Genomic DNA, 15,589 nt, shown 5'->3' with positions numbered 1-15,589 from the left:
TGTATTTGGCTCCATCCATCTTCCCATCAATTTTAACCATCTTCCCTGTCCCTGCTGAAGAAAAGCAGGCCCAAACCATGATGCTGCCACCACCATGTTTGACAGTGGGGATGGTGTGTTCAGGGTGATGAGCTGTGTTGCTTTTACGCCAAACATAACGTTTTGCATTGATGCCAAAAAGTTTGATTTTGGTTTCATCTGACCAGAGCACCTTCTTTCACATGTTTGGTGTCTCCCAGGTGGCTTGTGGCAAACTTTAAACGACACTTTTTATGGATATCTTTAAGAAATGGCTTTCTTCTTGCCACTCTTCCATAAAGGCCAGATTTGTGCAGTATACGACTAATTGTTGTCCTATGGACAGAGTCTCCCACCTCAGCTGTAGATCTCTGCAGTTCATCCAGAGTTATTATGGGCCTCTTGGCTGCATCTCTGATCAGTCTTCTCCTTGTATGAGCTGAAAGTTTAGAGGGACGGCCAGGTCTTCGTAGATTTGCAGTGGTCTGATACTCCTTCCATTCCAATATTATAGTTTGCACAGTGCTCCTTGGGATGTTTAAAGCTTGGGAAATCTTTTTGTATTCAAATCCGGCTTTAAACTTCTCCACAACAGTATCTCGGACCTGCCTGGTGTGTTCCTTGTTCTTCATGATGCTCTCTGCACTTTAAACGGACCTCTGAGACTATCACAGTGCAGGTGCATTTATATGGAGACTTGATTACACACAGGTGGATTCTATTTATCATCATTAGTTATTTAGGTCAACATTGGATCATTCAGAGATCCTCAATGAACTTCTGGAGAGAGTTTGCTGCACTGAAAGAAAAGGGGCTGAATAATTTTGCACGCCCAATTTTTCAGTTTTTTATTTGTTAAAAAAGTTTGAAATATCCAATAAATTGCGTTCCACTTCATGATTGTGTCCCACTTGTTGATTCTTCACAAAAAATTACAGTTTTTATATCTTTATGTTTGAAGCCTGAAATGTGGCAAAAGGTCGAAAAGTTCAAGGGGGCCGAATACTTTCGCAAGGCACTGTATATGCTCAAAGAACATAATCCATAATGTCTCCTCTTCTCTCTCTCTCTCGTGTCTTCAGCTCTATCGCCACCTCCTCCTCCCTCTCACCAATTTCTCTGTCGACAGAGAGAGAGCTGAAGACACAGAGAGAGAAGGAGAAAGACAGCCCGGCACTGAGCAGCAGGCTATGCTCATCTAACATCATTAGCAACACTTGAAAACCTGAAGGCTGCCATTTGGGCATCACAAATTTTGAGTATTCTTGGTGGTCTGTGATCTCTTATTACTGATGTTGATTATGTTCTTTGAGCATCATAAAGGAAAACTATAGTGTATTTTCAGAGTGTTATTTACTACAAGGCTTAATAAAGGACTTTTCAACAGCCGTTTTGTCTAAAGCTTATTTGCCTAACCATGAGAATGGGAGCAATATTATTTGGCGAGTTACCATCTGATGGGGGTGGGTCATTGCTAACACAACGTTGGTGGCGTTTTGTGGTGACATAACTCTCATTGGATTTCACTGGATTCACATTTTTTTGGATTTGATTATTTCACTAAAGAGGACAATTTATGGGACAATTATATGTTTTTATTTTATTTTTATATATACACTGCTCAAAAAAAATTAAAGGAACACTGAAAACACATCAGATCTCAATGGGGAAAAAATCTCATGCTGGATATCTATACTGATATGGACGGGGTAATGTGTTAGGAAGGAAAGGATGCCACATCATTTGATGGAAATTTAAATTATCAACCTACAGAGGGCTGAATTTAAAGACACTCTGAAAATCAAAGTGAAAAAATGATGCAGCAGGCTAGTCCATTTTGCTGAAATTTCATTTCAGCAACTCAAAATGGTACTCTGTAGTTTTTTTTGCCCCCACTGGCTTGTATGCATGCCTGACAACATCAGGGCATGCTCCTAATGAGACAATGGATGGTGTCCTGGGGTATTTCCTCCCACATCTGAACCAAGGTATCCCTGAGCTCCTAAACAGACTGAGGTGCAACCTGGCAGCGACGGATGTACCAAAACATAATGTCCCAGAGGTGTTCTATTGGATTTAGTTCAGGTGAGCATGGGGGCCATTCAATGGTATCAATTCCTTCATCCTCCAGGAACTGGCTGTATGCTCTTGCCACATGAGGCCGGGCATTGTCGTGCACTAGGAGGAACCTAAGACCCACTGCACCAGCGTAGGGTCTGACAATGTGTCAGGGCTGGAGTGGGACTCATTTTCAGCCCTGGAGTTTCATGCCTTAGACCGGCCCACTTTAGTTCATGACTAACTATATTAAAATAATGTAATTAAAACCTCAGAATATACGTTTGCAATGGCGCACTGTTCTCTACAGCCTTGTAATTAATTGTATTTTTCAATGTGGATGCTATGGAGCCTAGGTACAAGGAGCCCCAGTGTAGTCTACAAAGGATTTGTAAAATAAAAAAAAAACACCCCAGCTGCATTGCATTTTCCTACTTCTATCTTGCAGTTTTCCTTGAAATTGTTATGTGTGTTCCAGCCAGGCTATAACTATATAACTGTGAGAGCTTATGTGGATGATGCTATGGATGGAGTCTAGGGACAAGGAGCCAATAACCTCTGGGGGTAATGTCACCCAGCTGCTTGGTTTCAGAAACAGATCCAAGGCTGCAGATAACAATGTCACCCAGCTCCCTGGTGTCATAGATGGTCTGAAGGCTGCAAATAATGTCACCCGGCTTACCTAATACCTTCATTTAAAAGTAGAAGATGGAGATGGCCACAAGGCTGCTGATAACAATGAAACCCAGCTCACTGTTTCAGAGATGGCTCCAAGGCTGCAGACAATATTGTCATCCAGCTCCCTGTTGTCAGAGACAATGCCAAGGCTGCAGACAATGTCACCCAGCTCCCTGGTACCAGAAATGGCTCCAAGGCTGCAGATAATAATGTCACCCAGCTCCCTGGTACCAGAGATGGCTCCAAGGCTGCAGATAATAATGTCACCCAGCTCCCTGGTACCAGACATGGCTCCAAGGCTGCAGATAATAATGTCACCCAGCTCCCTGGTACCAGAGATGGCTCCAAGGCTGCAGACAATAATGCCTCCCGGCTTACCTGATACTTTCATTTAAATGTGGAGGACAGAGACGGTCCCAAGACTGCAGACAACAATGTCACCCAGCTCTCTAGTGTCAGAGACAACTCCAAGACTGCAAACAATAATGTTACCCAGCTCCCTGGTGTCAGAGACAACTCCAAGACTGCAAACAATAATACCACTCGGCTTACATGATACTTTGATTTAAATGTGGAAAACATATACAGCCCCAAGACTGCAGACAATAATGTCTCCCAGCTCCCTGGTGTCAGAGGTGGCTCCAAGGCTGCAGGCAATAATGCCACCTGGCTTAGACAGCTTTATTTATGAGTGGAGGACAGAGGCAGCCCCAAGGCTGCAGGCAACAATGTTACCCAGGTCCCTGGTGTCAGAGACGGCCCCAAGCCCATCACAATGTCACTGTTGTGATATTTTCTCTTCGGGGGCTGTTGCCGTTTTGACACCCAAACCAGGAGAAAGGCTTTATTGGGAGTCCCACTTTAGGGCACATGGAGGGACTCTACCCATAATAACAAAAGGCTCCCTCCCCCCAGACCTGTAATCTCCGCTCTTACCTGGGGAACGTGGAAGGAGACGTAGTCCTGGGAGCCTTCCTCGGTGTGGGGATTCGCCATCAGCCGCAGGTCCCGTTGCCCGTGCTCTCCTGCAGTCACGTGACGACGCTAACGTCATGTGACATCACTGGTTGCTAGACACCAAGCGGCATACTAGCAACCAGTGTGGCAGCAGCGGGCCCCCGGGCAGGCTAGGCAGTAGAGCCAGGCTAAGGCCCGGCCGGGCCAGCACACGTTAGACACGGGCCAGGCCCGGATTGGCTAATCGGGGCTACTAATTAGCAGGAGACCCAGTGCCATGACAACGGCCCTTGCGGCCAAAAAAACAGACCAGCCCACCGGGAATGCTCCCAGTGCTCCCGATTAGCCAATCCGGGCCTGCAATGGGTCCAAGGATACCTAATGGCAGTCAGGGTGCCATTGTCTAGCCTGTAGAGGTTTGTGTGGATGTCCCTCCATGGATATGCCTCCCCAGACCATCACTAACCCACCATGAAACCGGTCATGTTAAACGATGTTAGCATAACGTTCTACACTGTTACTCCAGGGCCCACTAGAGGACGTCAGGCCACCCCCATGAAGTCTGTTTTTGATTGTTTTGTCAAAGACATTCACACCAGTGGCCTGCTAGAGGTCATTTTGTAGGACTCTGGCAGTGATCATCCTGTTCCTCCTTGCACAAAAGAGCAGCTACCGGTCCTGCTGATGGATAAGCACCGTCTACAGCCCTTTCCAGCTCTTCTAGAGTAACTGCCTGTCTTCTGGAATCAGTGGTCACTGGCATTGAAAGGGGGCACGCTGTGGTCACTCTGGCATTGAAAGGGGGCACGCTGTGGTCACTCTGGCATTGAAAGGGGGCACGCTGTGGTCACTGGCATTGAAAGGGGGCACGCACAAAGCCACAGGTTTTCATTATGTACCATTACGACTTTCTAGACACTAGCATCCTAACAACCAATGACGTCATCAGTTAATAAGGAGGATGTCTGTCACATCCACACCATCCTTGTTTGACCCTCCTGTGTCCCTCTCTCTCAGCACTGGGGTGACATTAGCTGATTGATGGAGAGAAATTGAGGGAGAAGAGAAACATTGGAATACTAGTCAGTACCAGCATGCAAAAGTGTATTTGCCTTGGAAGAATAAATCACCTCCAACATTGGGTGGCCTACTGTACATGTGGATGTTGCTGCATTACGTAATGCTATTAGAACAATTTAGTACATTTTAGAATGGGGTGCCTCAAGACTGTCTATAATTTTAAAGGGTGCCTTCAGATTGTCTATAAAGGGGGCCTTGACTGAAAAAAGATTGACAAACACTAGACTGGTATATTTTATAAATCAGCAAGATCAGTAATAAATTGACGTGCATTCATATGAATTTTTGGTTTATCAAAGATTTGGATGTATCCGAATCTCCGAATTAAACAGTAACAAATTTTGTTGAAATTCGTTAAATTTAATTTTGTTCATTTTCTAATGAATTCCACATTTTCAGGACAATTTCGGATAAGTTGAAAAATCAACCGATTCGGATTCTATGTGAAGAATAGCTGGTTGTTAAGGAGTGGGGTTGGGAAGCCGGCCGCCGTGTCCTTAACAACTGATCAGCTGTCAGCGTGCTTCCCAGCTAAGAGCTGAAATGTAAATAAAAGAATGCCGGCAATAGCAAATTAAGAAAAAAAAAAGTGGGGTCCCTTCGGGTCTGGTATGGATTTTAAGGGGAACCCTATGCCAAAATTAAAAAAAAACAGCATGGGGTCCCCCAAGAATCCATACCAGGGCCTTATCCAAGCCTGCCGCCCGGCAGGCCAGGAAAGGGGGGGCGAGCAAGCTTTTCCCCCCTTCTGAACCATACCAGGCCACGTGACCTCAACATGAGGGGGTGCTTTGGGATGGTTGGGCTGTACTGGGGACAAGAACCTCTTCCCCACAACCCTGGGCGGTGGTTGTGGGGGACTGCAGCTGAGGGGCTTATCGAAAACAAAGCCCCTTTAATAAGGGGGCCCCCAGATTCTGACCCCCTCTCCATGTGAATGAGTATGGGGTACATCATACCCCTACCCATTCACCAAAAAATTATTGGCTCGCTTCACACTGACAGAGTGTGAGGACAGGAGAGCCGATCAGTGCCCTGGATTCAGTGCAGCCCTAACAGTGCCCAACAATAATGCCACTCTGTGCCCATCTGTGTGATGCCAATCTGTACTCATCAGTGACACCAGTCTGTGCCCATAATTCATGCCAATTTGTACCCATCAGTAAGGCCAATCTGTGCCCATCAGTGCCGCAAATCAGTGCTGCCTTTCAGTGCCCATTAGTGCCACTGATCTGTGCCACCTATCACTGCCCATAAGTGCCGCCTATCAGTGCCCATTAGTGCCACCTATCAGTGCCCATCAGTGTTGCATATTAGTGCCTCCTCATCAGTACCACCCCATCAGTAAACTTCAGTTGCGCCTCATAATTATTATTATTGTACAGGATTTATATAGCGCCAACAGTTTGCGCAGAACTTTTAATTTTAGGGCAGACAGTACAGTTACAATACAATTCAATACAGAAGGAGGAATCATAGACCCTGCTCGTTATAGTTTACAATCAGTGCCGTCTCATCAGTGCAGCCTCATCGGCGCACATCAGTGAAGAAGAAAAATGACCTATTTACAAAATTTTTGGTCTTTTTTTATTTTTTTAGCAAAAAAATATAAAAAACCCAGCGGTGACTAAATATCACCAAAAGAAAGCTCTATTTGTGGGAAGGGAAGAAAATGATAAAAAATTCACATGGGTACAGCATTGCATGACCACGCAATTGTCATTCAAAGTGTGACAGTGCTGAAAGCTTAAAATTGGCCTGGGCAGGACGGGGGTAAAAGTGCCCATTTTTGAGGTGGTTAAAGACTGGAGTAATGACAACACAGTATAGAAAAACACTTTATTTACATAGATACATCATTATGGTGAAAGTCAAAAATTCACACCATAATATGTTCATTACATTTTTCCATCTTTACAAACAATATAAATACTGTTTTATGTAGCATTTTATGTACAGATGTTACAACAGGTCCCAGCATTTGATTTAATGAAATCTTCAAAAAAGCTAAAAAGTAAATCCTAATAATAACAACTTAACTTTCCTTTGTTTTTTTGATATTCTAGCCAATCCTATAGTTATTGTAAAAGGAAGTAAAGAGGACCCTTAGTTTCTCCCATAGTTTCAGACTGATGTACAGATTGCACGACCAAAGCAATAGGAGTTTGGGCAAATTTAAATAATGATAAAGCATTTAAGGTTTAACTGCAAAGTACAATAAAGTAAAGATAAAATATTGAGCTCTGACTTCTGAAAAATGGAACTAAGATTTTGCAGCAATGGTTGACGATTTAGGCGTTAGCAGAGGCGTAACTAGAACCTTCAGGGCCCCGATGCAAGAAACCATGAAGCGCCCCCCGTACCACTGGCCGAGGCCCTTCCCTTCAAACCTGGGGCTCTTCTCACTGATCCTGGGGCCCTTTATTCTCGTTGCGGGGCCCTTTATCACGGTCCCCCAGCAGGACCCTTTCACAAGTTCTGCAGTGGGCCCCCTTCCTGCCATCTTGGGCCCTTCCCACGGTGGTGGAATGCCAGGGCCCGGTTGCAAGAGTGACCTTTGCGACCTGGAAGTTCACTCACTGGTGTCAGTAGTTTTTATTTTTTGGTATTTTAATTGTATTATTTTTTATCATTTTATTTTATTTTTTTACAATGTCACTGACTATGACTCTGTCCATTCAAAAAAGGAAAGAGCTGGTAAATTACATATTTACCGACCCCTTCCTGGTTCTCTATTGTGACACATCCCCTGCAGCAGCCGGCAGGAGAGGGGAGGGAGCACAGTTGGGGTGGGGGGGGGGGACCAGGGGAACACACCGGGGCCCAGAGACAGCAGAACACAGGTGAACTGGATAGGAGGAGTGGCGGGGGCATCATTCAGAGGAACCAATCTCCTCCATTTTCCTCCTGCAGCTACAGGAGTAAAAAGGAGGACAGTGATTTCCCTACATGTTGCCCCCACCCCCCCCCCCTCCTATCCAGGTGTAGAGGGGAGCCACACAAGCCCCCTGGAGCATGGGGCCCAGCTGCAATTGCAAACCCTGTAGTTACGCCCCTGGTCGTTAGGAATCCATAATTGGCAAAAAATGTGCACTGCTGTATCTACATAGTTCATGTTCTTTTCATGTCCTACCTTAAAATGGTGATTCTACACATATGTTACGCCATCCAGTGCCCTATATGATAAGTAATGTAAACTCTCCTCAACGGGGTCAAAGACAAAAATAGACAAAACTTTGTGGCCATATTTAGGGTGTAAGTATGATTATTCACCTTACATTCTGACTTCATAATCTTAAATTTACCAAAACCTTGTTATAGGATAGACCTTAACAATTTATTCTCTGTGTATCCTAATGCACAGGCCCTTGCACTTTAAATTGTTCATCAATCTAAAGGAGATTGTAAAATCTGATTATACAGTGTACTGCATTAATCAGCTCGACTTGGTTGGTCATACAAAATCTGATTGAAATACGTGAGGCTTGTTACACATGCACGGTTCTTTTGAATTTTATCACAGTTACTAATCTTGGACTTTGAAAATCCACCCACTGAGTCTTGGTATGTCACCGATGTCAAGAGTACAAAGGTATATGAATCGACTTTGTTATATCCTTTTACTAATCTACACATTTACAAGCCTTTTCTTCCCGGTTTAACTTTAAAAAATGTAGGTGTTTTTATAGCCGGTATTGAGGTATTGTTACCGGAAAGTAATATTTATGTCACATTTCTACATACTTGTTGTTTCAAATGTTGTACAGATTGGTAGACCCCCCCTCGCCTTCCTCAACACACACCTTCTAGTGAGCAGTGCAGTCAGCATCCTCCCAGAACAGATGCAGGAAGGGTAACGTCAGTTACAATAGATGACTCAAGACAAAAAGCTACAACATATTTTTTAGATTGCAACAGACTATTTAAATCCACTAGTTATACTGAATCCTACAGTTATTGTAAAAAAAAAAACAAATACAGGAATTAAAATGGAACACATGGCAAATGTTTTTTGAACCCAGTATGGATATGCTATGTTAACCATGTAAGGATATATTCCATGGAAAGATTGTATGAATTAACAAATTTGTCATGTGATTTTGACCATGCACCAATACTTTATGAACTTATCATTTTCTGATGTTTGTATGCTTTCTTCTTTGTAGATTTGTTTTTATTTGTCTTATAGGTAGACCTTTTCATTGTATTAAAGACGTTGGTCCTGAAGAACTGGATATTCCACGAAACTCGTCGACCCTCATACAAAGATCTAAACTTTTCCCTCATTCTTTGTAAGATATTTTGCAGTTACTAAGACATGCTGTTTTTATTTGTATAAAATAAAAGGTGTACTTTTTACTACTATTGGTTTTGTATATACTAATGTAACAAGAGAAGTATATTTAAAGTCCCATATCCAATGTTCCTTTTCCCTCCTTCTTTAAAATGGAACATCAGTTTCCATCATAGCTTCAGCCTGATATACAGATTTCATGACCCAGATAATAATGAAGATTCAATAGGTTAGGTGAGCAAATAATCATTTAAATAATGGTAGAGCATTACCTGCAAAGTAAAGATAAGATGTTGGGCTTATACTTATGGAAGATGATGCTACGGTTCTGTAAAAATGGTGGCCAAATACAGTAAGGTGCCAGGGCCTCATACATGTAAAAAATGTGCTGCATATACATAGCGAGTTGATTTATCTTCCCCTCCTGTCCTTTCCTCACTGGTGTGAACCTCCTCCAAAATGGGGTCAATTACTCCTATGCGGGAGTCATTTCATCTTGTCTCCTACAAAATGGCACCTATACTACACATGGTTGGTAGGCACTTATAGCCTGGTCTCCACACAGTTCCCTGTCTTTTTCATCACAACAGCTGTATGTCCCCTCTCCTTTCACCATTGGTCCTTCACCCTTCTCTTACCTCTAAGCATGCATACAAGCTTCCTTGCTCTCACCACACCACAGTGTCTGACCACTACTCTTCCCCCTGCACTTACCAAAGTGCCTGGGCATGCCACCCCTCACTCTCACCATTGCTCCTGAGCCTCCCCTTTCACCGTCACTCTAGCACCCTCCTTTCACCTTCATATCTGCACACCATCTTCCTTGTTTTCACCACCACATCATGGTGTTTGACCACCACTCTGCCCCTGAACCTGCCAATTAGTCTGGCCACACCAACCCTCACTTTTTCCAGTGCCCCTGATCCTTCCCCGTTTTCTCACGACCCAGCTTGCATGCCCACCTCATCCCCCCACCCCCCAATAACACCGCTTTTGTTCACACCAAGCTTGACCTTCACATCAACCCCTTTAATTTCACCACTACACCTTCCATTCACCCCAACTGCCACCATTTCTAACTGGCCACCCATCCCTAACCTTGGCCATTCTAGAACAGACCCAATTTTGTTAGTACTTTTATAATGGCAAAACAAAGAAAAATTCTGCTTAAAGTGAAGCCACATTGAAGTTGAGTAAAATACCCAATACTTCCAAGAATGAGGGAACATTCATTCAACAATGCCTGACCAGTCGCTATGACTGAGCAGTGTCACCTAGGGATGGGGGAATCCCTCCTGTGGAGCTATTGTGTTCTCCCAGTGAGGGAGACAACCCTGTTGGGAGAACACAGTGATTACTGTTAGAGGCTATAGCTGCTGGCAATAATCGCATAAAAAATCTGGCATGCTAGTTGTACCCAAGTCTATGGTCAGCTTAAATTTCTGCCTAAAGGACTGGTTCACTTGGAAACACAACGGTTCCTGTGTACACAGCAGAAATTAATAGCCAGTGTTGACTATTCAGTCTGATGAAACAACTGGCACGCCCAGATGCTATTAAAGTATACTGTAACTAAACCCAAAAACAATAATAAGAACATTTTCAGCCCAGCTTGTACAGAGGAATACATGCTTAAAGCGGAGTTCTGGGCTCAAAAATAACTTTGGCCGATCTGCTTGCTGTAAATGCCATTAAAAACAAATGGATACTCTGAATTTATTTTTTCTTTACTTACCTTGTTTTTTAAGAAAGTACACTTGCCTTCCTTCTACTTCCTCCCTCTTTGGCCGCGGCCCGCGCCGTGACTTCCTGCTTGCGATGACTCCTGGGAGCTGAACGTCATCGCTCCCAGGAGTCAATGCGCCTGCACTGGCCCCGCTCGTCGGTTCCGGTGCAGAAGCGTCATTCCCTGCTAAACAGCTTCTGAGCATGCCCAGAAGCTGTGTAGGTATGACGAGCCTGCACCGGAAGTGACGAGCGGGGCCGGTGCAGGCGCATTCTGGGACGAAGAGGACACAGAAGAGGACGCGCTGGCTTCAGCTGCCCACACCTGAGATGGCAGCGCTGGACAAGAAATTTTCAAGGCAAGTATTTCTTCTAAAAGGTAAGTGCGATCAGGGACAGTTCAGAGGCTATCCATTATGGAATGTACTAGCCCTGACTGTCCGGGGGGTATTTTTATCTAAATTTCATCTCCGAGGCTGGAACTCCGCTTTAAAGTCCAGCCTGGGTCATAACCATGGCTACCTCCATAGATACAATGGAGTGAGCAGGTGTAGTCACTCTGGGACAGGAAGTTTTCTATTTGGAGGATTACCACGATAGGAATATAAGAAACAAAGCCAAAACCAATAATAATAATAATATTAATAATAATGTATCCATAACATCTAAGGATTTGTAAGCTGCAACATGTTACAGTTTTGTTTTATGGTTCAGATATCCGTTAACTACAAACCAACACGGATGCTGGTGGCCTGCCTACAAGCAATGGAAATACTATAAAAAAAGCTAAGTGTACTGTACATATATTCAAATCATCTGTAGACCACTATCCAGAGGCTAAAAAATATATTTACATTAATATTCAAAACAGTGCAAGAGCCTAAGTGCATGATGTTCCTTTCTAAAAGGTTTAGGTGCATGTAACACGTACAATACTTAGTTTGAAGGTTCAACTGTCATTAAACTAAATAGCTTTTTAGTTGGTCGCAGTTGGAAAGAAAGAAATTGAAGACTTTGCTTCTCTTGTCGGTCATGTGATCACAATGCCTGCTCTCCGTTTCCTTTCTGGAAGGTGCTGCGCTGCTTCTCCCACAGTTTCCAGTAGCTGCCCTTTTTATCCAAGAGCTGTTGATGTCTCCCGGACTCCTTAATCTGGCCTCCCTCCATCACCAGGATGTGGTCAGCCTTCTCCAAGATGTGCATTCGATGAGATATGAGCAAAATAGTGCGCCTCTCAGGGTTGTTCAACACTGTGCTCTGAATCTAAAGAGAAGATGAGTATCATGGAGGTTACCACACTTGACTTGTACCTGGTAAAGCTTGTTTATTATACCTAGGTCAAAAGTAAAGCAGCCTGGTTAAGTCCTCATTTCTCCATTACATGTTAAAGGGGGGTTCTACTATTCTGATACAATCCCCTCTTGAAACCCTTGATATATAAGGTGCGCCTGCAGTGATATTGTATACATTCTGTCACTATGAAGAAGTGGGGCAAACTGCTGCAGGTTTAAAGTGATTCTAAACCTTACCTGCTTTGTACAATGGTTTTGCACAGAGTGGTCCAGAGCCTCTTCTTTTTGGGTACCCCCCACTGCCGGTCCTGACTCCTTCCCCTCTGCTGTGTGCCCCCAATGGCAAGCCTCTCCCTATTGGGGCACTCGAGTAGGCGCGCTCCTGAGGCGTGCTCTATGTGTCCATTCACACACAGAGCGCGTCTCGACCCCGCCCCTGCTCTCTTCTTATTGGCTCACTGGCTGTGATTGACAGCAGCAGGAGCCATTGGTTCCTACTGCTATCAATCGCAGTCAGTGATCCAATAAGGAGAGAGAGACCTGGGACAGCCGCTATTCTCATGTACATTGCTGGATCGAGCTGGGGTTCAGGCAAGTATAAGTGGGGCTGAGGGGGGAATCTGCACACAGAAGTTTTTGTTGCCCTAATGCAGAGAATGCATTAAGCTAAAAAAAACCTTGAGCCTTTAGAACCACTTTAAAGTGCAATCACCTAGAGCAGCCTCTTGAACCTTGCTAACAGCCAAATGCTGGCCCATTATAACTGACAAAGCTCCAACATTGGACAGTTTCAGAGCTTGTTGCTATGCACACATTCTTATTGGCTCATTACTATGATGGACAGCCTTATTGGCCAATAAAAAACGAATAGGAAGTGACGAGCAAATTTTAGCACAATCAAGAAGTTTTGAAGCTTTGCCTATCAGAACGGTCTGAGATCTGGCAGTGTTAGGAGGGTTTGCAAAGGTATGTTTGCTAATGGGGGTCTGTACTTCATACGTACAGCAGTCTCCCCCTTCCTTCCATTGACAAAGTGTTTTCATGGTCAAAAATGTGAAAGTACCTCTAGGTGTACATTCATAGATTAGGCTTTCTTCTCCGGAGCACTTGGGTGCACCAAAACCTGAGGCACTATATAATGCAAACGCCAGTTTCAATTCACACCTCACTATAGGCCCAGTACTGTGATTGTTGCTTTACTGACCAATAGTAAAATGTGACAGGTGGTCCAAACCAAATCTGAACAATAGAGCTCCCTAGGTTTCAAACCTCCTGAATCTTAGAGTGCATTCACACTAGGCGCAACTTCAGCGCGACTTGTGAATTTTTTTACGCGACTTGTATGATAGACGACTTTGAACAACTTTGTATTTGGCCAATCAGAATATGAAAAAAGTGTCCCTGTGAAGTTTCATCTCTGTAGCATGTCCAGAACCAGAAAAAAAGAGCATTTTTCTTATAATTTTTATGAGCACATGAATATGGCTCCTCTCCACCTGGCCGTTTTTCTTGCAGGAAATTTATTGGGCATTTTTGGAGGCAGGCATGACTTTTTTTGGATTTAGTGTCTGGGGGGTCCAAAAAGTGTCCCTGTGAAGTTTCATCACTGTAGCATGTCCAGAACCAGAAAAAAAAGCATTTTTCTTATAATTTTTATTAGAACAGGAACATGGCTCCTCTCCACCTGGCCGTTTTTTCTTGCAGGCATTTATTGAGCATTTTTGGAGGCAGGCATGACTTTTTTCTGGATTTAGTGTCTGGGGGGTCCAAAAAGTGTCCCTGTGAAGTTTCATCTCTGTAGCAAGTCCAGAACCAGAAAAAAAAAAAAAGTATTTTTCTTATAATTATTAATACAGCAGTGTGAATTACACCTTGCATTTTTTATTGCTGGCATTTATCGGGCATTTTTTTGGCGTCTCTGGAGGCAGGCATTACTTTTTTGGATTTAGTGTCTGGGGTGTCAAAAAAAGTGTCCCTGTGAAGTTTCAGCTCTGTAGCATGTCCAGAAACCACACTGAACCCACACTGCTGTATTAATTATAAGAAAAATGCTTTTTTTTTTTCTGGTTCTGGACATGCTATAGAGATGAAACTTCACAGGGACACTTTTTGGACCCCCAAGACACTAACATCCAAAAAAAGTCATGCCTGCCTCCAAAAATGCCTGATAAATGCCTGCAAGAAAAACGGCCAGGTGGAGAGGAGCCATATTCCTGTTCTAATAAAAATTATAAGAAAAATGCTTTTTTTTCTGGTTCTGGACATGCTACAGTGATGAAACTTCACAGGGACACTTTTTAGACCCCCCAGACACTGAATCAAAAAAAAAAAGGCATGCCTGCCTACAAAAACGCCTGATAAATGCCTGCAAGAAAAATGGCCAGGTGTAGAGAAGCCATATTCATGTTCTTATAAAAATGCTTTTTTTTTCTTGTTCAGGACCATTTTTATGGAAAGTCGGATCACAAGTCGGATCACAAGTCGCGTCAATTAAAATAAGGAGGCGACTCCCATTGAAGTATATGGGACAAGTCGGATCACAGGTCGCCTCAAAGTAGTACAGGACCCTTTTCTGAAGTCGGAGCGACTTCAGTAGTGCCAATTAAGACGGCACTCATTGATTAACATTGCTTTTGTTATGTCAAGCGACTTGAGGGCACACAAGTCGCCCTAGTGTGAATGGGCTATTAGAGTTTTATCCATGTTTGGGTAGAGTGATCCTAAAAAGAAGATGATCTACTCTTCTGTGGTTTAGATATTAGTGATTGCTTTTATGGAGCTGTGTCAACCCCAGACAATATTCCTATCGCACGCGTTCCTGGAGTAGGCAAGAGGTAGGCAGGTAAGTCGAAGCACAGATTACCAGCACACCATGGATCTTGGGTAACATCCATACTTTTATTATTATGATCATATCACAGTGGTAAAGTGCAATGCTTCGGGGGCCACAAGCCTAATGAAGGGGTCCTGTGTGGTCCCAAAACATTGCACTTTACTGTTGAGATGTGATCACCTTAATAAACGTTTGGTTGTTATCTGGAAGATCCATTCTGTGCTGGTGATATATGCTAAAATATGATGCTGTGGTTACAAAATGTTATTCTTTAGCCCTATTGCAATCAAGCCACTATGTTAACGTAATACTAAAGGCGTATTTTTTTTTTTTTTATTAACAAACATATTATACTTACTTGCTCTGTGCAATGGTTTTGCACAGAGCAGACCAGATCCTCTTATTCTCAGGTCCCCCGCTGGCACTTAGGGCTCCTGCCCCCCATAGCAAGCCACTTGTTATGGGAGCACTTGTGCAGGCTCACTCTCGAACCCTGCTCTGTGTGTTCATAAGACAAACAGAATGGGGCTCTGCCCCACCACTGCTCTTTCTTCACCTCCTCCCAATGACTCCTGTTGTTTTCTCTGAGCCAATGAGGAGGCAGAGAGCCAGGACAGAAATTGCTCTCATGCTCATTGCTGGATCGGTATCAGG

The 15,589-nt window shown here is 43.8% G+C and overlaps 2 protein-coding genes across 3 annotated transcripts in view; one reads left to right on the top strand and one right to left on the bottom strand.

The window, feature by feature from the left end:
* LOC309560894 (class I histocompatibility antigen, F10 alpha chain-like) overlaps nucleotides 1-15,589 on the top strand; it is a 392,531-nt gene that overhangs the window by 58,738 nt on the left and 318,204 nt on the right. The window lies entirely within an intron of this gene.
* The window catches only part of TAP1 (transporter 1, ATP binding cassette subfamily B member), an 895,619-nt gene continuing 891,730 nt past the window's right edge, over nucleotides 11,701-15,589 (bottom strand). Inside the window, exon 11 of the mRNA XM_082264575.1 lies at nucleotides 11,701-12,073. Within this exon, the coding sequence (XP_082120701.1) occupies nucleotides 11,849-12,073 (225 nt within the window). The 3' untranslated portion in view covers nucleotides 11,701-11,848. The remainder of the gene's footprint in view (nucleotides 12,074-15,589) is intronic.

Source organism: Pelophylax lessonae (assembly GCF_965119305.1).
Source record: "Pelophylax lessonae genome assembly, chromosome: 7".
Classification (NCBI taxonomy): domain Eukaryota; kingdom Metazoa; phylum Chordata; class Amphibia; order Anura; family Ranidae; genus Pelophylax; species Pelophylax lessonae.
Note: the sequence above shows the minus strand (reverse complement) of the source record. Positions and strands in the feature narration are given on the sequence as shown.